Source organism: Falco biarmicus, chromosome W, assembly GCF_023638135.1.
Source record: "Falco biarmicus isolate bFalBia1 chromosome W, bFalBia1.pri, whole genome shotgun sequence".
Taxonomy (NCBI): Eukaryota; Metazoa; Chordata; class Aves; order Falconiformes; family Falconidae; genus Falco; species Falco biarmicus.
Window position 1 is genome coordinate 7,710,069 of NC_079310.1, and position 23,893 is coordinate 7,733,961.

Consider the following 23,893-nt stretch of genomic DNA (forward strand, 5'->3'; position numbering starts at 1 on the left):
ACATTAAACACATTCCTGTTCCATGAACATAGGGAGAATCATGGGGGAAAATTTGGGAGCCACTTTTACAGAGGTTGAAATATGTGGATTGTGTGTTTAATCACTAAAAAATAAATTGGATACAGATGTGAGTGCACACAGGCTCCCCAAACCATGTCTCGGGGTGTGAAAGCCCTCCTGCAAACTGTGACCTGACTGCAGTTTTGTGTGGTGTGTGGGGTTTTTTTTGTTTTTTTTTTTTTTTTAACAAAATAAAACAAAGCTTCAGTTAGACCAAAAATATATTTGAAGTATAAAATGCTGTAGCTTCCATAATTCTTTATTAAATATTTAATTAAGTTGCATCATTTCATTACAGCTACTTCATTTTGTCACATTGAGCTTTTGCTGTCAGGAAAACAAACTACAATTTCTTTCACTGCTCCTCAGACAATAAATGGAAAAAATTACTTTTGTCCATAAACAAATCCTTCCCTACAGTATATCGAATCCAACCACAGTTTAAAGCTGTATAGTTGTGAAAATGAGCATTATTTATAATTAGTACTTTAAAAATAAATTTTAAGGTGTTTTAGCATAATTTTGAATAGCCTTCTAATATAAAGCAATTTTAAATTCATGCTGTGTGGTTGTGTGGTTTTTTTTAATCTGGAGCGCTTGACATTTTTGTGTGTTTGGAAATATTAAATCAAATTTAAAACTGGGATTATTAAAATTTATGTTCACAAACACAAAATGTAGCAACAACTTTTTCTGGAGTTTTCCCTTTGGGTTTTGAGAATCATAACCTGTACACTATTGCATGGTTGTAACACCTGCCATGGAGACAGATGGTTCACCAGCCTCTCTAAATCTGATAGAATGGATTAGAGTATAAAAAATGCAACACGTGTACTATTGTATGTCGATGCATAGTGTGTGTATTTTTACAGCTGCACACTAAAAAACTAAGGGGACAAAAAAAGCAAGGTCTATGTGAAAATAACATGCTGGGGTTTTTTTCCCTTTCCATATATGTGGAGGATAAATGTGGACAAACAGCTCATTAGCAGCGTGCATGGACTGACATACAACTGCATGCGGTTTGCACTGATGGTGACTGTATCTAACAGGCGTGCTGTGACAGACCCAATGAGTACAGAATGGGAATATGGTTAGATTCTAGTTTCCTGTTTCCCATGCATTTAAAATACATGTTACTTAGTTTGTCATTGTAACAGATGGGTGAGGACTGCAGGGTTTTTTTTTTTGTTGTTGTAATTTTACAGACGAGTTTTTATTTAAAAAGCTAAGAAAATTAATGTTCATTTTAAGAAGTCCAATCTGGTAATCTACTTTTTTTTTTTTTCTACATGTACTGATAATCAGCCCTTGTAATCACATGAGTATGATCACTTATCTTTAACCCTTTGAAGTGTGATCTTAACTATCTAGCTTCCCCTCCCTGGCTCCCTATTTCACAGTATCACAAAAATATTTCACAATTCCTGGTGTGGTAGGGTCACGTAGAGTGCTTCACCCAAGGCATCAGGAATAGATTACTGCTGAACGCTGTGGTCATGATGGCCAGGGCTGAGCACACATCAACTGTGGTGCATCCCTTGGGATGCAGGACAGGTGGTAGCTGCTGCTGATTCATCAGCATGTGTCAGGCTAGCATGGCACTCGTGCTCCTTTTGCTCAGAATTCAGAGAGGGGTCAGCATGAGAGAGAAGATAAATCTTGTGGTAACAGAGGTTTTGGGGTTTTTTTGTTACTTTTGGACTGAAAGAGAAAAAGCAGCAGTTTCCAGCAGCTAGGCATGCAAGCGAGAGTTAATGGTATCAGCATGGTGTACATTAGCTGCGGCCTTACAAGCACAGATCTATAAGCCTTCAAGTGAACAGGCAGTGACAGCTGCAGACCCCGTGCTCTGTCTTGTGACTAAAATTTTTTATGAATTGTTTCCCTTAAGGCTTCTTAAAGAGCAAACAAGTAATGGTTTAGCTACCATCTTTATGGTTAGCATTTATTAACCAAAAAACCGTAGCCAAATCAGAACCTTTTAAAATACCGTTGGGCCATTTTGTGGTGAATGGGCTAAACTGTCAGTATATGAAAGGCACAATGCTCTGGTACAAGTCCCACTGGAGTGTTAGTTGTTTTGTGCTTTAGATGTTTTAAGTAAAGTAAATTACGTTTAGCTACCTTTTTTCCTGGAAAGATTCCTTCAGCTGGAGCTCCTAGATGGAAAGTTGGGAACCTAGCTTAGGCTCTTAGTAGCAGCACTATGGCTTTATGTTAAGAGCACAGCAGAGAGCAGATGTTCTGACAGATGGCAATGGATATGAACAGAGCCTCCAACCACACCAGAAATCCTCCAGGTTAAGGCAGAAAGAAAACAAATTCTGGAGTACGATGCTTCCCTCAAGGGAGCCCATGTTAACATACAGGAGCTTGGTGGAAATACCTGGAGTTACCTTGTTCTCCCCACCTGCCCCACACTCCTGGCCACAGCCAAAACCATCAGAACAGCATCCCTCTGGCTCACATCCAGTCTGCTTCCTCATGGCCAAGCTTGCTCATCAAACATAACAGGTCAGAAGGGAAAATCAGGAAACTTATTTAATAGAAAATGAATCTTAACCTGTGTTCAAATAAGAAAATAACGTTCTTCATGCATCTGTTAGCTTGTCAGACTTTTTGCTAGCACACAACAATTTCCTGAATGTTATTAGGGTTCAGGCTTCTTTCCAGGTGAAGTATTGTTGTGTTACAGCTGCTGGTTCTCAGCTGCCAACAGCACTTGTGCTTGAGGGTAAGGGCAGGGCTATGCAAGCTGTTGGCAATGGGGTGAGACTTCGTTTTGGCATGTGGTGTCACCCTGCTTTGTAAGCATTAAATGGGTTCTTGGGGAAACAGCCTTTCTACAGGTAAGTACATGGGCAAAACTTACTTAGAAAACTAAGCTGTACCCTCAGACCTACTCTAGTAGCGCTGTAACCATTTAACTTCAGTGGATCAAATACAAATCTTTCACTTTTAATCAGTCACAAGAAGAGATGCAACTCAGACATAGTTTAAGCATGCAACATGTCATAGGTAATATACACTGCTATCTAATTAATTGTTAAATCTTTGTGATTAAGTAAAAAATAAATCACAAAAACAATTGCTGAGGAACAAGTCTGCAGGCTCAGCTCTACAGCTGGTGGTTTTGTGTTGTGTGTATTTTTTTTTAATACATCATCAGCCAAATTCACACTGGATAGATATTGCACCAGAAAGACGTGCAGTGAGAAGGAATATGATCGCCTTAATGTTTATGATAAAAAAACAGATACGACTGCTGTGTTACATAAGGTGCCTTTAGAGTTGGTGCAGTTAGAAACAAACAAAATATTGTTATTTAGATATCATTAGCAAACACATACAAATAGGCGACAAAACAGATCTGTTTTCCATAGTGCCAGGTTTCATTCAAAATGCCTCAGTTGCAAACAGTAGAATAAAGGATAATAAAAGAATCACTATACAAAGATAATGACAGGGTTAAGCATATTCTCCTAAAACAATTAATGCCAACCCTACCCCAAAATGCTTTATAGTACATGTAAGTATTACCAGTAATGAGGCAATTTCTTTACTGAACATGAGATTTAGCATGCTATGTATGTTATGATTCTCCCTTGAATTGTAACTATTCTAATATTTATACAAAAATGCAACATCCAGTCCGTACTTCTGGATACAGAAAAATATTTATGTGCTCAATGAAAAGAGTTGCTCTCAATATATAGCCCATGTAGAGGAAGTTTCCAACACAGCTTTTTCCTACTTCCTTAATGGTTTGGGAACACAAGGCTCAAAATGTGCTTTGAAAAAATGACAGTGGCATAAAGTCTGGTATGAAATTAAGAAAAATGCTCCTTTCTCCAAGTATATGATATTTAATTGTAATGAAATCTGAAAATGTCTAAATTAAGAAGTAAACATGAGTTGTAATACTATACCTGTAAAACGATTAATTCCATTCATTGTCATTAGAAATTATGTAAAATATTTATTAAGGGCTTTGCCTACAGAGGCACAACATAAATAGAGTAAGTCCTGCTGAAATGTGATCAGTTCATGTTACGCAGCTGATAACCTGCTGTGGAAACATCAGAAAAGCCACCCACAGATGACAGTTCAAACTTCTGGATTCAGGCAACTGCACCATTGAGAGGTTTGCTTCATGAACCAACGCTGAGCAACTGCTCTGCCATAGTCATGTGGCGTCCATCAGGCCAATGCAAAAGTGCAAGCAGAACTTGCTTGAAGGGGGGGAAAAAAGGTCAATGTTTAATCCACTCCTTCAAATCCTTGAGCATTTTCAACTGCCATGAGGAGCTTCTCTCGCAAATCTTCAAAAGATTCATAAAGAGGTAAGTCTAGGCGATTAAAGCTGAAATTTAGAAGGAGAAGAATTGTTTAATAGTCCATTGAAAAACACACATGATTTTACTGAAAGAGAAAAGGTGAAATACTGTGGGGGCCTAATAGAGAATGCGTTGTATTGTCCAAATGGGGGCAACCTCCACCATGTCCTTGGCAAGCCCCACTACTGCTCATGTTCCCCATATGCAGCACATGAAACCACCCCTGCCCAGACCAAAGCGAGCTTTCAGAAGTAACTGTGTGCCTGCTTTCCCTTCAGAGCTGGAAGTGGGAATTCGCTAAAAACCACTTGGGAAAGGAAAAAAGCCAACAGAACCCACCACCACATTTAGGTGATTGAAAAAATTTCATCTTTGCCAAAGGCTGCTTTCCCAAGACTTGGCAAAGGTGTTCGGAAGTGATGGGACAGACTCTGCCCTCCGGGGGAAAAAAGAAACATCCGAAAGGAGGTTGTGAAAAGGTCCTGCAAAACCTAACAGATAACTGAAATGTAAAGAGAACGGGTTGATTTTTGGAATGTGTTTTGGTTTGGTTTTGTGGTGTTGTGTTTTAAGGAAAACATTTTAGTACAGAATAGTGATCCAAAGCTAAAGTCTGTTAGAGAGAAGCATGGTCATCAGTTCCCCCCCCTTTCTTGGCAGTAAAGCTATGTCATTTTATGTTTTTATGACTTACCATGTGTGAGCTCTAGGCAATTTATCAGGACTTCCCCATTGCTCTATTGTAAACAGCTGAGGACCATTTGAACCTGGTTGAAAATGAGAATCACATGAAATATAAGTTGCTTGACACTACAGAGACCACCTAACTATTATTTTTAACATTAAATATTTGCATAAACTGTAGGCTAGATTTTTCAACTGGAACCACACCCCTGGTACAAACTCCCTTAATGTAGTTTTAATTAAAGCAAACAGGAATGTGGTTATTTCCAGGCCCAGCTAGTTAGCTTGTTCTGTTTATCTAACCACCTTTGTGTAGAGTATGTGTAAAGCAAAAGAAGTTCAGACATTAACAATTAATAATCAAAGTGTTTGGTTAAACATGTGTTCTGCTCTTCTTACCATGAATATTATTCCTGTTGCCAGCCTTAAACTTCTCCTCTGGGAGCTAGGAGAGCATCTGCACAACAGCCATAGTATACAAACGCCTGTCTGCATCAGTCTGCCAAAGGCTGGCTGTGGCTACATTTCAGTTGTGTCCAGGTTAAATGAACACACAGAAGCTGTGTGGCTGTGCCAGCGGTGAGTATAACCTGCGAGCAGCTGGAAGGAGGCTCACCGTAAAGTTCAGCAAATCCGTTCATAGGCACACGTGATGTCCCAGTAACAAACTGCAGCAATCTAATCCGTTTTTCAGCATCCATCAGTAAAACGGCCTGTTGACAAAGACACACAGTCACTATCTTTTCAGTGCCACAGCCGTAGAGGTCACTGTTAAAAACTGAGTAAAGGATCTATTTGTATTAGGCTGCAATAGGCATGTAACAGAAAAATGTGATACAGGTCACACAGCAGGTTTTCCCTGGTGAACTAGGGAGCATCCCTTCCCAGCTGTCACTGGGCTGCAGCAGTGTGACACTGCCCTGGCAGCTCCCAGCAGCTCCAGATTGGTTCCCCTGCAAGACCTGCCCTGAGGCAGGGGCACAAGGGAGCACTGCCACCGCAAACATACCCTGAAAATGAGACTGATGCAAAAGGCTCGCAGAGAATGAGGTCAGCGCTGTGCTACAGCAGGACCTCCCAGTCAAGCCTGGATGGCTACAAGTACTGCTCCTCATGTAGACCAGCTGTGGCCACGGAGATGATGTAAGAAACCCGGAAGCAAAGTTTGAAGTGCATACACAAAGCTGCGAGATTCCTGTATTTTTAAGAAAAAGACGTCCCTTTGGAAAATCTACAGCTATTATGGGAAGAAGCATTTATGTGTTTTTTCTGGGGACATACAGATGTGCTTTTCATAAAACTATTTTACTTCACAAATACTGCAAGGCACTTCACCTAAAACCAAAGATTCAACCTCGTGTCTTGGGTCTATTTCTAGTATGGTCTCTCTTGAGCACCGCAGTTGTCATTTCCAACATGCACAGATGTATTTTTCAGTAGTTTGCATGAAGAAAAAAAGATTCCCTAACTGACTCCACAAAACAGTACAGAAACTTTCACTTTTAGGAAGTCAGAGAAGCCAGGTGTGGTAAAACAATCTTACCTTCCAAAACCACTGGATAACAGGATGATTTGGGCAGTAACCATTTTTGTAGATCGTATGTTGCCTCCAGTCATTAACATCAACATCGCCAAGGCCACACATCAGTAACTGCACAGGGAAGTAAATTGTTATGGCATTAATTGAAGATGGCATTGGGTTATTGCGTGCACTTCATCAGAAAAACAGGGTTATGCTTTCCCTCTGTCGTCTGACCTTGTGAACAGCTAAGCTGTGCAAATGTAAATGCAAACATAAAGGAGACTTTGAGCTTCTCTTTAGGAGAATTCTCAAAAACATTTCATTTTACTGGAGAAACACCATACACTACAATGTATGTATGCATCGTGACAGCACCTTTTATGTTATTTATTTTGCTAAAAATATGACTGGTATAGGCACAATGGCATTAATTCAGTAAGCTACTTACCTACCTCACTGTTTTGAATAATTTATATGATCAAGAGATTTATTCATCAGGGAGAAAAATCTCATGTCCTACTACAGGCAAAACACCTTTGTCTGCAAATTCACTTTTTGTAAGTGATGACTTATGTTCTAGGCTGATAACACATCCTTCTGCGGTGAACATGACTGATCTGTTGTCTCTGGACAGCAATAAAACTCACCTCTAGTTCATTTTCATCAAAAATTTTAATCAGATCAATAGGAAGAAGTTCTGTGAATCCCTGAAAGAAAGCAAAGTTAAAGTTTGCATACCACATAAAATTAAGTTTTTATCTAACAGGATCTTTGGCTTCAGGGAACCAAAGTAAATGACAGGAGAAGGGTTTTGAGAATGAAAGACTCAGTTACCTGAAGTACAAGTCCCTAATTTAAAAAAATCAATCGCTAAATTACTTCAAGCTCAAATAATTTAAGCTTTAAAGAGAATGACCTTATAAGGGAAAGATTATCTATTTTACTACAAGGTAAAACTGTAAAATCCTAAACCCTAAGTATTCCAGAACTCTTGTGGTTATGCAAAGCTCCCTACTTCCTTAACACAGACACTGACTGAAGTGTAAAAAGTCTGCATAAAAAATAAAAATATTTTCTGGGACAAAAAGGCAGCTAAAGAACCTTACCTCCAAAAACGCATTCATTTGTTTCTGAACTCTGTTCACAAACCTCCACTGGATGACCAGGCTGTAGCAGATAAACAAAACCACATAAGCACACTCATTAGAAGACTGCAAACTAAACATTCAGAGATGTTAGCAACCCTAGTAGTTTCAGTTTCTCACAGCTTCATCCATCTCCCACCCACACTCTGATATTAAGGAAACTGAACAACTTATTAACTGTTCAAATTTATTTTGTGTGACTGATGGAATTGCTGCAAAAACCCCAGTACCTACAAACAAGTTACTGCATGAGTATTTTCACATTAGTGTGCAGCACAGACCCTACACATATACTTCCCATGTTTTCTAGCTAAAACTTTTCAACATCACCAACAATTTTTAATGTGACACTGTCATGTCGTCTGATATTAACCTTTTTGTTCTTACAGAGATTAACTCAAGGATGAACGTGGCAAAAAAGCTTGCCTTGGATTGAAACAGCCTACAAATTCTGCACCTTGCTTTTATTTCTTTCTAAATGAGGCTGTAATCCAGACTCTGGATGATGTATTTACTGTTAGCTTTAGGTACTTAAATGACTAGCCATTTGTTCTTCCAGAGCTCTGAGTAATTAATAATTCCCAATGAAGTCCACAAAATTTGAGAACAGATGTAGTTACATAAACCAACCTACCTATAAATAAATAGACAGATAAATAAGACCTGCACTATCAAAGGAAAAAAATAATGCTTTAGAAATCCAATGCCTTTCCTACTGAAGCATGTTTCACTCCTAATTTGCATAAATATAGCAATTATAATATTGTCTCACCTTTGAAGAGGCACTAATTAAAAATGCCAGCAAGTAGGAGTTAAATTTATTATTTTACATTCTAGTAGGCAGAAAAACTGAGAAAGCTTAATGTTGAATGTAATTTAAAGATCTGGCCAGCTCTTGATAGCAACACTGAAATGATGGATCTGGTCTGTGTAAGCAGCAGAGAAGGGTGACAGGGTGATGGCTGCACTGGAGGGCACGCTCTGAGCCAGGCTCTGCAGAAGCACATTTCCTAGGCGGGGTTTCAGGAAACCCAAGCAGTCAATCTACTTTACTCTATTTTGCCATTATATTGGCCAGCGTTAAATAAACTGAATTTTCAAAGGAAGTGTTACAGCACCGGATACTGGTCATTTGATGATTACTAGAAAATTCCTAGTGTGATTTTCTCATGATGCTTAAATTCAGACAGTTTATCTATTTTCCTTCTTTTCTGCAGTAAGTATTACATTATAAAATAATGCAAACCAACCATCAGATCTTCTATTAGACAATGGTTCTTCATGATCTACCTGATATCCCATAAGCACTACATGTGCATGCGAATGCATTGCTTGAATGTTATGTAAAGACACAGAGGCAAAAATAAACTCCCATTTGTGACTACACCTGCCGTTTGGGGGCAGGGGGAGTGTTGTTTGGCTGGCTTTTTGTTTTGTTTTTAAAGTACAACTAGAATAGTTCTATTGTAATGGAATTACAGGGGAAAATATTTGAAAAATTTTAAGTTGCATTAATCACCTCCAAATGAGAGCATATACATCTTGACTCTAAAGTTACAAAAACAGTGCAACCAGCCATGAAAGAATTACCCAGATGTAAACCTCACTCAGTTCTGAATTCTGGCCTGCATACTTACAAAGTGCTTTTAATTTCTGCACTATGACAGAGATTAAAATAAAGTTTGTAATGTCTAATATTTTGCATCTCAAACCTGAAAAAGATGCACCTGAAAAAATAAAGAGCTGATGGTACAAATATATTACACACAAAGTAATGGAAAAAAACCCCCATAAAAGTAGAAATCTCTTATTGTTCCACCATTACAGCCAAATCACTGTAGCACAGCACTGCAAATGAAATTAACAAACAACTACAAAGTTCTCCTCTTAGAGGAACGCTTAAACATTTACAGGCTTCCCAAATTCTTCCCTGAATGAAGACCATGATGGCAAGCAAATACAAACTTGATAAATTATACAGAAATCCTATTTTCATTCTTTTTTCTAGATCCAGTTTAGTGTTCAAGCTGCACTCATTTGTATTCTGCGACCCAGTAGTTAATGGGAAACCTTGCAAATCCTAGGGTAGAACTTCAACGCTACTCTGGAGATCTGCAAAGCAAAGCTAGTTACCCCAGGCACTAAGGCAACAGACAGAGGCAGGCATGAAAGTGGGCAAAATTGGTATGCCTACTTTAAAATGAAAATAAAATTACAAAGTATACTGCATCCAAGAGAGGCCATTTCTTCTCACTGAGTAATTCAGATGCAGATATTTCTCATTCAGAGCAATCCCATCCCTCCTTGAATGTTCCTCGTGCCTACCTATGGAGAAAATAGGTTCCCTACTATGCCACAGACTGCCCCGATTAGTGTAATTCACAGCACTGTAAAGGTTAAAATTCAAACTTGCTGAGGATCAGGGTATAAACAATGTTAACAATACAATCTTCTTTTAAAAGGATCTCTGATGATCTAGCGTAGTACCAACCACAGTAATTGCAGTAGGGTAGATTATAAGACAAGTACAACTGTGCTTTCTTACACTCAGGATAAATTGCATAAATGTATACATACTCAATGTATTCCCTTTTGTTTTCATTTGTTACCATGATTTCTGACCCATTTGGCTTCAGGTCGACTTGGTATGTCTGAATTTTGAAAGAAGAAAAACAAACCACAACACAACATTATTTCAGGACATATTTCTCACAAAATTCGCTCTCCCTGAGCAGCATTTTACAAGTAGTATCAGAAAATTATCACGCTGTAATAGCTAATGAGACATCAAAACATTCCACATTTAAAGATAGCATCATTAGGAACAAATTATTATATGATCACTTGTAAGACTGAATTTTTGATCATATTCATTAGCAAGTGAGCAAATAATTCCAAAGCAAACTCTTAGTCCCGAACAGCTGGTTCATTTGGGTAAAGAAAACATGTTCCCTTGTAACAAGGGTAGAAATAAGTGTTCCGATTTTTCAGAATGCTTGGGTGTTTGCGGGGGTGGGGAATCCACAGAGAAAATGTTCATAAAAGGGTCAAAAAAGTAAAGTATAAAAACAGATTACAGAAATGGTTAAGCACAGATTTCGTAAGAACAATGTCACCATGGAGTGTAAGACTGAAAAAACCAAATTCATTTACAGTTCACAAGAAACTACAGCAAGTCCAAATAACGTTAGCTATTTGTGAAGAAAGTGATTTATCAGCAGGAACGCATAGAATTAATGCTGGGTAGGTACCACGAAAGCTAAAAGTTGGTGGCTTTTAGCAGTTAGTGCTGACACAAAATTGCTCCCAAACCCTACGCTGAAGCAGCATTTTCCTGACTGCAGCTGCTGGTGTTTGCACACTGCCTGGGTTACCTCCCTGTAAAACACGGGTGCTTGTGAGCGCGCCCCATCTGGGCAGGAGAGAAGGGAAGTCAAGAACTTTGCTGCTTGTAACTCATTACGCTGCTCCTGTCAACTTGCTTCATCAGCTCAAGAGTGTGGTTCCAGTGGAAGCAACCAAGAGGTGACTCTGCGCACCCACGCTCAACCAAGCCTTTTCTTAAAGCTGTTATTGATCTTTAATAATTAAATCAGATGATGTGGTTGAATAAGACAGTAAATTCATTAGCAAATAAACAGAGCTGTGAAAGGAGGACACTGGATAGCTCTTTTCAGGACTGGATTAACGCTGAATGCTTCAACAAGGAGAAAAACAGTACGTCTGTTTGAATAAATGTACCTATTACTGTATAGAAACAAAAAGATGACTATACTATTATGAATAAGTAATTAACAGGGAACCTACAGACCTCTGAAACCTTAGTTTATTCCAGACAGTGCAGAACTAGTAAAGAAAAGGCTTGCTATACTGCCAAATTGAAATAGGATAAAGTCAGAAATATCCCAGACATGAGAGCACAAACAAGGTTTCTTGGTACCTGTTTCTTCCTGCCCACCCGAGGATACCTTCTCTTTAAGAAATGAAAATCAGTATTCCAGAGCCACTAAGAACTTATGAAAAATACAGACCTTTTCTTGCTCTGCTTTTTGAAGATCACTCTCCATCCTTTAGATGTTGAAAATGTCTCCTGTGTATTTCTCAGACTTGTGAGAACTACTGAAACCGTATTTTTGGTTATTAAGTAAGGAAGGGTATTAAGAAGGTAAGATTTATGAAAGGTTTCTTGTGATTCTCTAGCTCCAGAAAAGGTTTTGGTGATAAATGAAGTATAAATAAATACAGAAGCTTATAGCAATGCAAACATCTCTCTGGAATAGACAGAATGTCCTGGTGGAAGCAGTACCATCTCCTGCTCAGGTTCCCAAGGGCACTTCTATACAGCTCCAGTAGTTTAACTGTAGATGAGGCAAAACGATTCCCAACAGTGAGTCGGGGTCCCTTGACTTTGAGCAGTCCCCAGAGTGCTGGCAACAGCTAGTGTGGCACCGGCAGAAACAGCCAATGCAGTCAGTATTTGCTGGCACTTCTGAACTGCTGGAGAGCATCTTGTGTATTTGGACTGAGGAGATGTTTCAGTCTCTAGCTAGAGAAATTCCTCCTCACTATAGCATATCCTTGTACTACTGAGCCTACTCAGGCTTGTCTTCGGTAACATCCGTCGTGCTTATTTTGCATCTCACTGGCAGTGTGACAGAAACACTATTATTTTATTCTGGAATCAGATGCATCTATTGTAAAAGTAAACAAAACCCAAGCCTGCTGGCAATGCCAGAATTAGCTATTTGAGGTATTAAAGAGTTCGGAGAAGAGCAGAAAGTATCTCCAAGTAAGTTATTTATGCTTTGAGTCAGAGAACAAACTTCTGCCAGCAGAAGTGAAAGCTGGCAGTGGAAGGCTATGAATAACTTGAAGCTAAATCATTACAGAACAGAAGATAATGAAAATTACCAACAAACAACCCAGTGTATTACAAAAACCTTTAATCCTGTGGCTTTAATGTTCTCCCTAGTTTTCCATGTAACTGATAACCTTATGTTGCTTCAGGAAAAAAGTAATGAGCACTGAGAAGTCTATCAGAATGTTCCTGACAGTACACTCTGTGTGTGTGTGTTGAAATTTTGAAGTCAGCTTTTAAAAAAGGCACTGTGGTCCACAATACCAGTGGTGCCTGGAGCCAAGATACCTAGGTCTAAGAGTTAAACGAAGTGGAAACACTAAGAAAGGTCATGAAAGCCTAGAAGCAAATTAATTTAAGAGATACAGGTAGGTATTTTTAAGTCCAAATATTGTACAAAACCAGTATGTTTTAGTCACTACACTTCTGCACGCATTACACAATGGTTCAGCTCCATAGCTTGTAAAGAAATTAAAAAAACCCAGTCATGATAGGCAAGGAAGTTCCAAGCTCAGGTAAATAAACTCATTTGTCTTTAAGTCCTCAAATTAAATTTAACACGTATACTTATGTACAAGACATTTATCTGCACGCAAGTTTTCTCCATCAAGAAGCTGACACAAGATCCCTGAAGTTTGTTTTAATAGGATTCTCTGTAAAGACAGGCTGTATCCCAAAGTGTACTATAAGCTGTTGTTACAGCTTCTACTGATAAAATGAGGTACAACTTCAGCTGATGAATTTTACTCCCACCTAATTAATTCTCAAATTGTTAAAAATGTAACTAACATTTTTCACTTGTAACGGAGAAAGTTATCCACAGATTGTGCAACTTCTGAAAATAGGCATGCTTCCTTTTGTGGTGTCATCTGCCTGCATTATATGAAAGACACTATAAACAAAGTACTTCACTGATTACCATTCTACCACTTACTTTGTCCTTTGAGAACATCTTCAACCTATAACAGCCAAAACAGTCCCAGGCTGAGACTGTTTTTGAAGATGAACTGTGTAACACCGTTATTACTCCAAGTATTACTGCAAGTATTCTACCCAGCTTCACATACTGCTTTTTACAAAGATGTCACTGCTCACCGGCAAGCACATATTTTCCTTCTTTGGCAGCCCCAGTCTTAACACAGTTCAGGAAGAAAGAGAGATCAATATTCATAGTCTGCCGGTACTGATCGTTAACATTCAATAGCCCTGATCAAGTTCACAACCATGAGATACTGCTCAGTATTTCATTACTTTCTGGCAATAATCAAAAATAAGAAGGCAAGACAGACTATTAGATAACCTTTACATACCTGTCCAAAGTTTTCCTCATCTATACAAAACATGAGATCCAACTCTGTAGGGTCGTTTTCCAGGATCCACTTCAAAGAGTTGTAGTATTCACTGTCCTACAGCAGATTAAACAAAGTTTGAAAATACGAACAGTAAATATATAGTTTAACTTCAAACTGAACAAATAAAAACATCTGAAATTAGAAATCCAAAGGGACTGGGAAGATGAGAACTCATTTATTTGCACAGCTACTGTAAAGCAGGGCAAGATGGATTACTTTATTCATAACTGTTTTTCTTAGATGCTGTATTTTCAGATTCATGTAACTTTTCTTAATTGACTTGTAATTGAATTATTATATAACACAATAAATTGACTACATATCTATTAGGTAAACATGTATAGTGGTGTGACATAATTGGGTAGAAAATGTCTTGGTAAAACTGTACATTCTCGTCGACACAATTTATATGGCACTTCATTACATCAGTAATGTATAACACCATAACTGACTTCATTGTTGTTACTGAAAGCATTGAAGTTTGCTGAATAAAAGACCCCTCTAATTTCCTGAAAGGGTTGTATCTTCATCGTGTAATATCAGCTTCATAATTAAAGACTGACCCAAGAAAAAAAAAGAAAGAAACAAACTGTATAGCTATCATTAAGTATTTCCAAGCAAGAGTGCAAAAAAATATTTGATTTCATAATAAGGTTAAAACATTATTTACTCATGTACGCTCCATGAGAAGAATGACCTGCCAAAATCTGGTGACTATGATACAGTGGGAGCTGGAGGAGACATTAAGCAGTTGAACCAGCATTTATGTCAGTAACTGAAAATCTGTAAAACTCTACAACATAAGAAAGAATAAACTGCATGTTACTCTTACACAGAGCACACTTGACAAGAGCAAGCACAGCTATTGCAGAGCTAAAAGGAAAAGGTTTCCCAACTACTGGAGGAATACACTACCCTGAACTCAGGCCTTCTGAGTATGTCTCTCATGAGGTTGGTTTTAGCTTGTACCTGAACTCAAGCCATCTCATCTTTAATCTTCCCTCTGTGCTGGGCTTGAGCATCAGCTGCCTCTGCTGTTGGAGACCGTCTTAGTGCAGCACAGGATGCGAGTGGCCAGGCTCACAGCCAGCCCTGCCCCTGCAGAGGCAACCTGCAGCAATCTTACCCAGATAAACTACTCTGCATAACACAGGAACGCTTTAGGAAGGGGAAAAATAACAGCTCCAAGGTTCTCCAAAGTCCACAGCAGTGGAAAAACTGCAAAGACCTCAAAAGGTTAGAAAGACAAAACCAAGTATCATCCTGCTAACGGAATGGAAACCACTTGTATCTAGCCATTGTACACACCTGCAATGTACTGTATTTCAAAACTGGTATGCTACACACCTAAACTGGGCATCTGTGGGATCCTATTCACTGTTGTTCTTCATTTCACAATACAAAGTTAAGACATTACTAACTTGAAAAACAATCCACTTTTCTCCCAGGGAGCGCCAAACACAAAAGTACTTGATTGCAATTAATGCTGAAGGTGTGAAAGTGCAGCGAACAAAACCGGAACAGATATGAGGGCATAAGCTGTGCTGCATTCATTAGGTGTATTTCAGAGAAAATTGTTTATCATTCGGCAGCCCTTCCTCCTTCCAGCACTGTGGGCAACTTCCCCTATCACCAGGCCAGAACTAAGCACTTGCACCCTCCCTCTTCCTGCTCCACAGCATGACAAGGTGGCTGAAGGGCTTGGTGGTGATACTCCTTTTTAACACGGAGAAAGCTGACCCAGTGGAAAACCTGTGAGTATAATGGAGACATCTCCTGTTGCGTTTCTTACTGGCCTATTCACACCTTTTCTCCCTTGTCCCTCTTGCCTCTGTTAGTACACTGGTACTGAAACCACATTCTAGCTGGGAAAATTTGTTCTACTTCAGAAGTATGTACACACCTTTCTAAAGTTACTGCAACTATGATCTTGTGTTTTCCACTATGCGATTTATTGGAATTGATAGCTCATAAATTTCCCTGGAGGAAAACCCCATGTAATTGCTAATGCTGATACAATTTAAATGTTATCTTACCACGGACTCCATGTCTTTCAGAGTAATTGGTTTCCCCAGCATCATCTTGTAAAAAGGTCTGATGAAGAAGCCTGAGAGAGAGAGGGGGGGGGAGGGGGGGGAGGAGGGGAGAGGGGGGGGGAGGGGGGGAGGAGGGGAGAGGGGGGGGGAGGGGGGGGGGGGGGGGAGAGGGGGGGGGAGAGGGGGGGGGGAGAGGGGGGGGGAGAGGGGGGGGAGAGGGGGGGGGGGGGGGGGGGGGGAGGGGGGGGGGGGAGAGGGGGGGGGAGAGGGGGGGGGAGAGGGGGGGGAGAGGGGGGGGAGAGGGGGGGGGAGAGGGGGGGGGAGAGGGGGGGGAGAGAGGGGGGGAGAGAGGGGGGGAGAGAGGGGGGAGGGGGGGAGAGAGGGGGGAGGGGGGGGAGAGAGGGGGGAGAGAGGGGGAGGGGGGAGAGGGGGGGAGAGAGGGGGGGAGAGGGGGGGAGGGGGGGAGGGGGGGGAGAGAGGAGGGGGGAGGGAGGGGGGGAGGGGGGGAGAGAGGGGGGGCAGAGAGGGGGAGAGAGGGGAGAGAGGGGGAGAGAGGGGGGAGAGAGGGGAGAGAGGGGGGAGAGAGGGGGGAGAGAGGGGGGAGAGAGGGGGGAGGGGGGAGGGGGGGGGAGAGAGGGGGGAGAGAGGGGGGAGGGGGGGGGAGAGGGGGGGGAGAGGGGGGGGAGAGGGGGGGGAGAGGGGGGGGGAGAGGGGGGGGGAGAGGGGGGGGAGAGGGGGGGAGAGGGGGGGAGAGGGGGGGAGGGGGGGGGAGAGGGGGGGAGAGGGGGAGAGAGGAGGGGGGAGGGAGGGGGGGAGGGGGGGAGGGGGGGAGAGAGGAGGGGGGGAGGGAGGGGGGGAGGGGGGGGAGAGAGGAGGGGGGGAGGGAGGGGGGGAGGGGGGGGGAGAGAGGAGGGGGGGGAGAGAGAGGGAGAGCTATTACCTCCACTGTTGTGCATTTTCACCCTCCATAAAGATATGGCTGCTGAAGGACAATGTGTGATGGTATTTCCTAGTGTGCCAGCAAGGAAGAAACCTCCTGAAAGTAACAGTGCTGTAACTGCTCAAGTTAACACAGCAGGCTCATTTTTTATCTAGGCACAGAAAGTCCAATTTTTCAATTACAAGAATTATGCCATTAGACACCATATCATTAATGGCAGAGAGACACAAAATTTATCTCAAGGTACTCTAAGCCATCTAAAATCACCATTTAAAAAATGTCAGGACAGTGAAAAACAGGACAGTGAGCTGCTTCTTCTAATGTGCTACACCATTGCTAAATAAGATTTGGTCAGTTTATAATGTTGGCTTGCTTAGTTATTGTGGGATTTCAGTTCAGCAGAAATCACATGTTCTCATTAAATCATTCAGTAACAATTTTACAGATCAAAATACGCTGCAATTGACACCCACACAACTGCTTTGGCTGCAGGTTTGCATGGAAATGGCTGATATAAATTTAGCATTTTCCTTTAGAAATAGTGATTATTTAGCAATGCTGATTCTGTAGTTTTAGCATGAGTGGAGAAAGGAGCAAAATGTCATATGAAACATATTTGTTAAGTAAGGCACTATAATTCCTGAATCACCATTCACATCAGGAATGTAATTTCTAACAGTTCCAGTTCCATTACTTTCTCTCAGACTTTGTCTCCAGAAATACAAACACTCTAAAGCATATGAATTATTGATGCATTTCATTTCATAAAAATCCAGCAACAGTAGCACAGCCATAGAGTAATAACTGTAATAACTCACCATCCAATAGCTTCCCATGATATACTGCCAGACCAGCGACCCGACCAATAAATGTGAAATATGACAGATGATCTTCGTTACAAAGACCTGAATTAGGATTAATCTGAAGTGTATAGTTGTCCCTTTTTTTGAGGAAAGAAAAAAAATATCTAAGTAACCAAATCTTTAAATAACCTGCCAATCAGATACAACAATAAATAATTTGAGCCTAGGGCCATTTCCTGTTCATTTTTGCAAGTGTACAATGTAATTTCTCCATGTGTTCCTCAACAGAAGTATCTCGCAGTTTGTGGGTAGGCTGACCTAAGCCAAACTGTCTTGTTATGATCAACAGGATTCCACCTGTGGCAAGTGTAAGGGCTGTGCTAACCTGTTTGAAGGATAAAAACCTGGCGTCATTGAAAAACAGTGAAATTCCGCCACCAGCTTCAGTGGAATGAGAATTTCACCTAAGCTATCTCTTCTGCCGGGTTTGATTATTCACTCTTTCCAGCCAAATTTCAGGGCTTACAATTTTAGGATTCTTTTTTGCAGTAGTTGCTTTTAGTTCTTGAAATATCTGAACGTACTGAAGAGGAATTAAGTATAGGCCCATGGTCTGACTGTCCTAGGATAAAGCACATTTTCTTACTAGCACCTTAAACTGCACACACTAGAGAATGTCTCTGAAATATGCTTAACCACCAGAATATTGAAAACAGTTGTCAAAGGACTAAGAACTTTTAACTGGGTAACAAAACGTTAAGACTTGTGTGAATGTGTGTGTCACAATAAGACATTAGTGTAAAAGCAGTATTTTTAATTTGCTGCATCTGTGAAGATACAGGGGTTTTAAGTAGATTTTTTTCCTTATTTCTTAAAATTCTTAGCTTTCTGAACCTAAAATGAAATAACATTCTATTTTAAATACCTACAGTGACCTATATCCCATAAGTGGAAATATTTCAAAACAAATGTTTATCCAGCAACCTCTATTATCACAGACATTCTGTAGTAGTCAGTGTTGTGTTTCCCTTCAATGGCAGAATGTGTCTTCTCTGAGACACATATGTGATAAAACTCTCATTATGCAGTCTTTGTTCATCTGCTTTACAATCTATTCAACAGTTATTAGAGAAGATATTGACATAAAACCATCACAACTACTGCCTGCAATTAAGAAATCCATCCTCACTGTAGCTAAGTAGACAATGTGGAACTACATACAGCATATTAAAACAAATGTACTGTAAGAAAAAGACTTGCTCTCTCATTTAAACTAATGGATTGCTCAAAGATTTTAAAACTGGACAAATACAAATTTAAACTTATGTAAAGCCACTGCCGTGTGACTGCTGAAATGTAAATGAGAAGCTGTTTTATGAGCTAATTATAAAGGAGCACTGTAATTCTGGACAGCAGGTGTTTCACAATGTAATGGGAGGGCATAAAAAGTCTTTCATCTGACATTGCTCTTTTCACTATTACCAGCCTCAAAAATGGCAGTTTTGCTGCAAGCAGGGCAACAACGAATACTGTCTTAATAATGAAAATGGTTTATGAGATTTCAATGACAAGTTGAAAGTTTGTCTGAAAAGCAAGGAAGAAACAATAGTACAGAACAGAGAGATTTGACTGTAAGTGTGCATAGTGATGCACCATGAAGGATGATCTAACTACTTTCCAGTGTAACTTTGCCTCTCATGCAAAATCTAACATATATCCCCTTATGAATGGAAGCATTTTAATGGACACTTACGTTGCTGAATATTCAAAGAGACCATAATAAGGGTTAAACATCTCCTTGGACAAGAGAAAAAACCATTCTCTGGCCACCCCTCCATAGTCAAGTCCTTTTTCTGACTCAAATTCAATCCAGAGCCTGGCTTTTAGTACATCAGGTCTCTTCACAGACATGATTCTTCTGTAGGACTCCTCAAAAATATTACTTCTGTGTAGTTTCATTTCAAATCTGTTTGGTATATCAGCCTACGTGAAAGAAGATTATATTATACTTGTTAGTCTCAATAAGTAAGTCTTCAAGCAAATTGTTGACCAGTGGTAATGAGAGATTAATCATATGATGTAGAAAGTTTCCCCTTATTTTTGTTTTCCAGTGCTCTCCAAGTCTACTAGGTTGATAGTGTATGGTGAACTAGGTAAGCTCTGGTGTAGTGGTGGTTCTGAGGTTTCTATGATATTTGACAAAACAATGAAAGCAAGAAGAAAAGTAACAAACAAACCAAAGAAAGTGATAATGATATGACTATGCTCTATTTTAAGGGCATTTTAGTTTAAAATAGTAACAAGTGCACAGGATTTATGCAACCACTTTACTCAGGTATCTATAAAGGCCGGAACAGTTTCACAAGAACACATCTGGTCACATACAGACAACAGAACCGAACTGCAAAGATGTAAACAAAAGAAAATCAGGCTACCAAAATGTTTCAGAAGCTCTGTTTAAACAGGAGGGAGCCAACACCCATTATGATTTAGCCCAGGGAGCTAAATTCAGAAAAGACAGAACTGAAACAAATTAAGAATTTTTAAGATGACAACTGGATGAACACAAAAACATGACACTTAGAGCCAGGTATAGTTTTCCTGATAAAACTGACTTAAAACAACTGTTTTGGAAGGTTTGCTTTTTCCTGACAACTGAAGTGCTTATTGTGTATAATCACTGGTCAAACTCAAGGTGAGAATTCAAGGAGCTATCAATAAACAGGTAAAGACAGTGGCGAGTTCCCCTTCAAACAATAGTTGGTGTTGCCAAGGCTGTTTACTGTTAAATTATGAGTCAGTATCACATGCAAGCCAATACTAAGCACTGTCTTACATTAAAGATGTTAATGAAAATACTTTTTTTCACACAACAAGAACACTAGAAGCTTGTGCCAGACCCAGCACAACTGTGGGCTCTGCCAGCTTGTTTCAGCTCTGCCTTTCAAAGTCCAGTGTCGCAGATGAAGGAGAAATATCAATTCTCAAGCCTATTTGTAAACTAACATACCAATTAGTTGCAATGAGAACGGGTGAATCAAGTTCAAGTAGAAAAATGTGAGTTTTAAAGATCTGTAAATGTTTTTGTTGAGAAATTCATCAAATTCAAACTTCTCTTAATTTGTTTGGTTCCTACTTAACCCCTTCAGGTGTAGCACAATCAAAAAAATTGGCAAGTACGTTAGAGCAAGATACAACCCCATTCTGCATCTATGCTTGGAATAGAAGTGTTTCTCCCAGACATAGTGTAATTGATTCCAAAACGAAGCAGCATGTTTCTACTCACTGGTTTCTTTAACTTCTTCCGGAAATAGTCATATTTCTGTTTGAACTCCCTGGAATATGGAACTGCCTGTCAGAGAGAGAATCATAAATACAGATTATTCCAGCTGTTCAGCAGTTTGATATTCTAATATTATTTAAACAAAAAAGAAATTTAAAGACATGCTATCTACATATGTATGCCATAGGTTCATCTAAAACTCACCACTCATGAAGTACAGCAGCCAAAATTTCCCCATTTCTCAGTGTGTAACTTAAAAGGTATGAAAACTTTCGACCCAGTTCTTCTGTTCCTCTACTTACCCTCATTTTTTTTTTTTTCTGCTTTTAGGAACAGAAAAGAGCAAAAGCAATTTTTAACACAGATAAAAAATTTGAAATGTGTTGCTGCCATCCATGTGTCTTGTTAGGAAATAATGAGCATGCCATATGATAACTGACTTTTAAAAATCACTAGTGTTACCACAGAATATAGATTTGCACAGCTTCTAAACACTGTTCGGTGCTACTCAAAACACAAAATTAAAAGAATTTTCAAAAATGAACCTAAGAACAAGTTAAGGGGCTCCAGTAAAGTTATGACATTAACAACGAACATCATTTGCCCTCCAAAAAGCGCAGGGAACAATGTAACTACACAGCAGAGCTGACTAGGCAGGGGAATGTCCATGGGTAGAAATTATCTTTTCAGCCCAATGTGAATGAAATTAATTCTTAACAGTTATCAAACTATATAAAAACTATTTTGTAAATAACTTATAATGAAAATACACACCTTCATAATGACTTTAATCCAGAAACTGAAAGCATTTCATAAACAAATACTTTTGAATCGAGTACAAGTCACTGTGTAATATTTATCTGAATACTCACTCAATGCAACTAACTGCCTGTGAGTTAGACCACATTTTTAAGTAACAGCAACATAACAGAAAAATTTTAGAAGTTCAAAAAAAAAAAAGATGACACGGTAGAGGTTGGTAGAATTACATTAATCAGCAGAGCTGGAAATTGGTTTCTGGCATATGTAAACAGCCCTTAACAAATGCCACAGGTCTCTGAAATATTTACGTGGATTTCCAGATACCCAAAAGGCCTCTCAGGACAATTCCACGCATGGACAACTCAAGGTTCGACAAAGGTTCTCACAACCTCTGTCATTCAGAGTTTTGAAAGACATTTTTATTTGAACCCTGCGCTTCTCTTTCCTGCTAACATACTGGATAGGTAAGCAAGGATTTAACGCTAAGATAGAAGATTGCCATGTTTGGTGTTAATCCATAAGCCACCCAGTTGCTGACCATCACAGTAGTCAGTAAGGTGTCAATGTTCTTTTCTGCTACTGACTGGTCGCCATCAGACTCCTTTGCTTTTGCACCAGATAGGAAATGTGCACAAACACCCAAAAAGACCAAGCCTCTGACGGTACCAAGTAGTATCAGACACAAAAGCATTGAAGTGCATCAGCCATCAAGCAGGAGTACAGATAAGAGCCATCCATACTCCTGATCGCCTGGCCAATGACTGCAACCTACGTTATTCAGCCTTCAGATGAAATGGCCGTAAAACAGTTGTGAATTAAACTAATGTACAGGAACAGACTGGAAAAATGATACTATGACAGGTACAGGTCTGGCTCTAACGAATAACTGCTAAGTATTTAAGTAAGATTCCTTAATTCTCTGCAATTTTTTTGACAAAAAATTTTTTGAGAATTAAGGATCCTTAATTCTCTGGGGTTTGACACCATACACAATATTACTTTAAACAAGGTTTGGAAAGAGCTGGGGTGGGGGGGGGGGAAGGCTTCCTGGCCTCCTTCATATTTTCCAACTACATCCTGACTTTCCTCTGCTTTACTGTTCCTTCAAGATGAAAGATTAGACCTAGTAAACCAACTAGCTAAACAAGTGAAGGATGATTTCTTGGAAGCAAAGGAATGATCTGGATTTCCACAGGACTGCGAAAGTTACATCCTCTGTTCCCTGAAGGCTGAATCACAAATTCCAAAGCTCTGCTTCAAGTTCAGTTTCTGGGTGAGGACTGGGATTTTGGGGAAGGGAAGGTATAGGCTGGTTTTGAAATGGATTCATGGCTGGATGTAGGTGAGAGTGGAAGGTGGAAATAGTTTTGCATGTTTTTTTTCTTGTGGATGATGAGACATGAAAAATTAAAAAAAAACCTAAATCATTTCACTCTGACAATAATATGACTTTATTGCAGCCATTAAATAATCTTTCAACATGTTTCCATTGTTTAAATGCAATGTGAAATGCAATTTAAGTAGTTCTTTGTTTTTGTCATGGCACCAAAATACTATTTAAAAGCATTAAGATGAATCCTTAATGCTTATATGACTGTAAAATGGATTTGATCTTGCTTTCTCTTTAAAAAAAACCCCAAAACTCAAACACACACACAACTGTTTTTTCCTTAATGGGATCATGATTGACCCTTGTTATCTTTCCCAGGTAGTCTTTCTCATTTATGCTTAACATTTCTGGAAAAATAAACATTTAAGAATTTGTACAGCATACTGTATATTAGTACCTCAAGCAGTAAGTGCACGATAAATAGGTAAATCACTCCAAAAGTGATTATTATTAATATTATTAATAAAAAAGAACAGTTAGAATTACACCATGCAGTAGTTAATCTGCTGTGTTCTGAGACCCTTAAAAATCCTGAGGGTTTACCCCAAATAAAAAGGTATTCTTGGCACCTGGAAAGATCTTGGGGTTAGAAGTCTGATCACTCAGAATACCATAAAATGGCATAAACCAGCAGGAAAAGGTCAAAGAATCACCCCATATATTTGATGTTTTGAAAACTGGATCTTAAAACAAAAGCACATATTTATTTTTCTAAGCT

General features: G+C 39.6%; 1 protein-coding gene across 13 annotated transcripts in view; it reads right to left on the reverse strand.

Annotated features, from left to right (window-relative positions):
- Positions 1-3,005: 3,005 nt before the first annotated feature.
- NEDD4L (NEDD4 like E3 ubiquitin protein ligase) overlaps positions 3,006-23,893 on the reverse strand; it is a 164,340-nt gene continuing 143,452 nt past the window's right edge. For all 13 annotated transcript variants that reach the window (XM_056323094.1, XM_056323095.1, XM_056323096.1 and 10 more), the window contains 12 exons: positions 21,027-21,092; positions 19,494-19,723; positions 17,756-17,877; positions 15,998-16,068; positions 13,920-14,015; positions 10,329-10,402; positions 7,713-7,773; positions 7,254-7,313; positions 6,628-6,735; positions 5,701-5,797; positions 5,095-5,167; positions 3,006-4,426 (listed from right to left, as the gene is read on the reverse strand). In XM_056323094.1, coding sequence (XP_056179069.1) covers positions 4,324-4,426; positions 5,095-5,167; positions 5,701-5,797; positions 6,628-6,735; positions 7,254-7,313; positions 7,713-7,773; positions 10,329-10,402; positions 13,920-14,015; positions 15,998-16,068; positions 17,756-17,877; positions 19,494-19,723; positions 21,027-21,092 — 1,161 coding nt within the window. In that variant the 3' untranslated portion in view covers positions 3,006-4,323. The remainder of the gene's footprint in view (positions 4,427-5,094; positions 5,168-5,700; positions 5,798-6,627; positions 6,736-7,253; positions 7,314-7,712; positions 7,774-10,328; positions 10,403-13,919; positions 14,016-15,997; positions 16,069-17,755; positions 17,878-19,493; positions 19,724-21,026; positions 21,093-23,893) is intronic.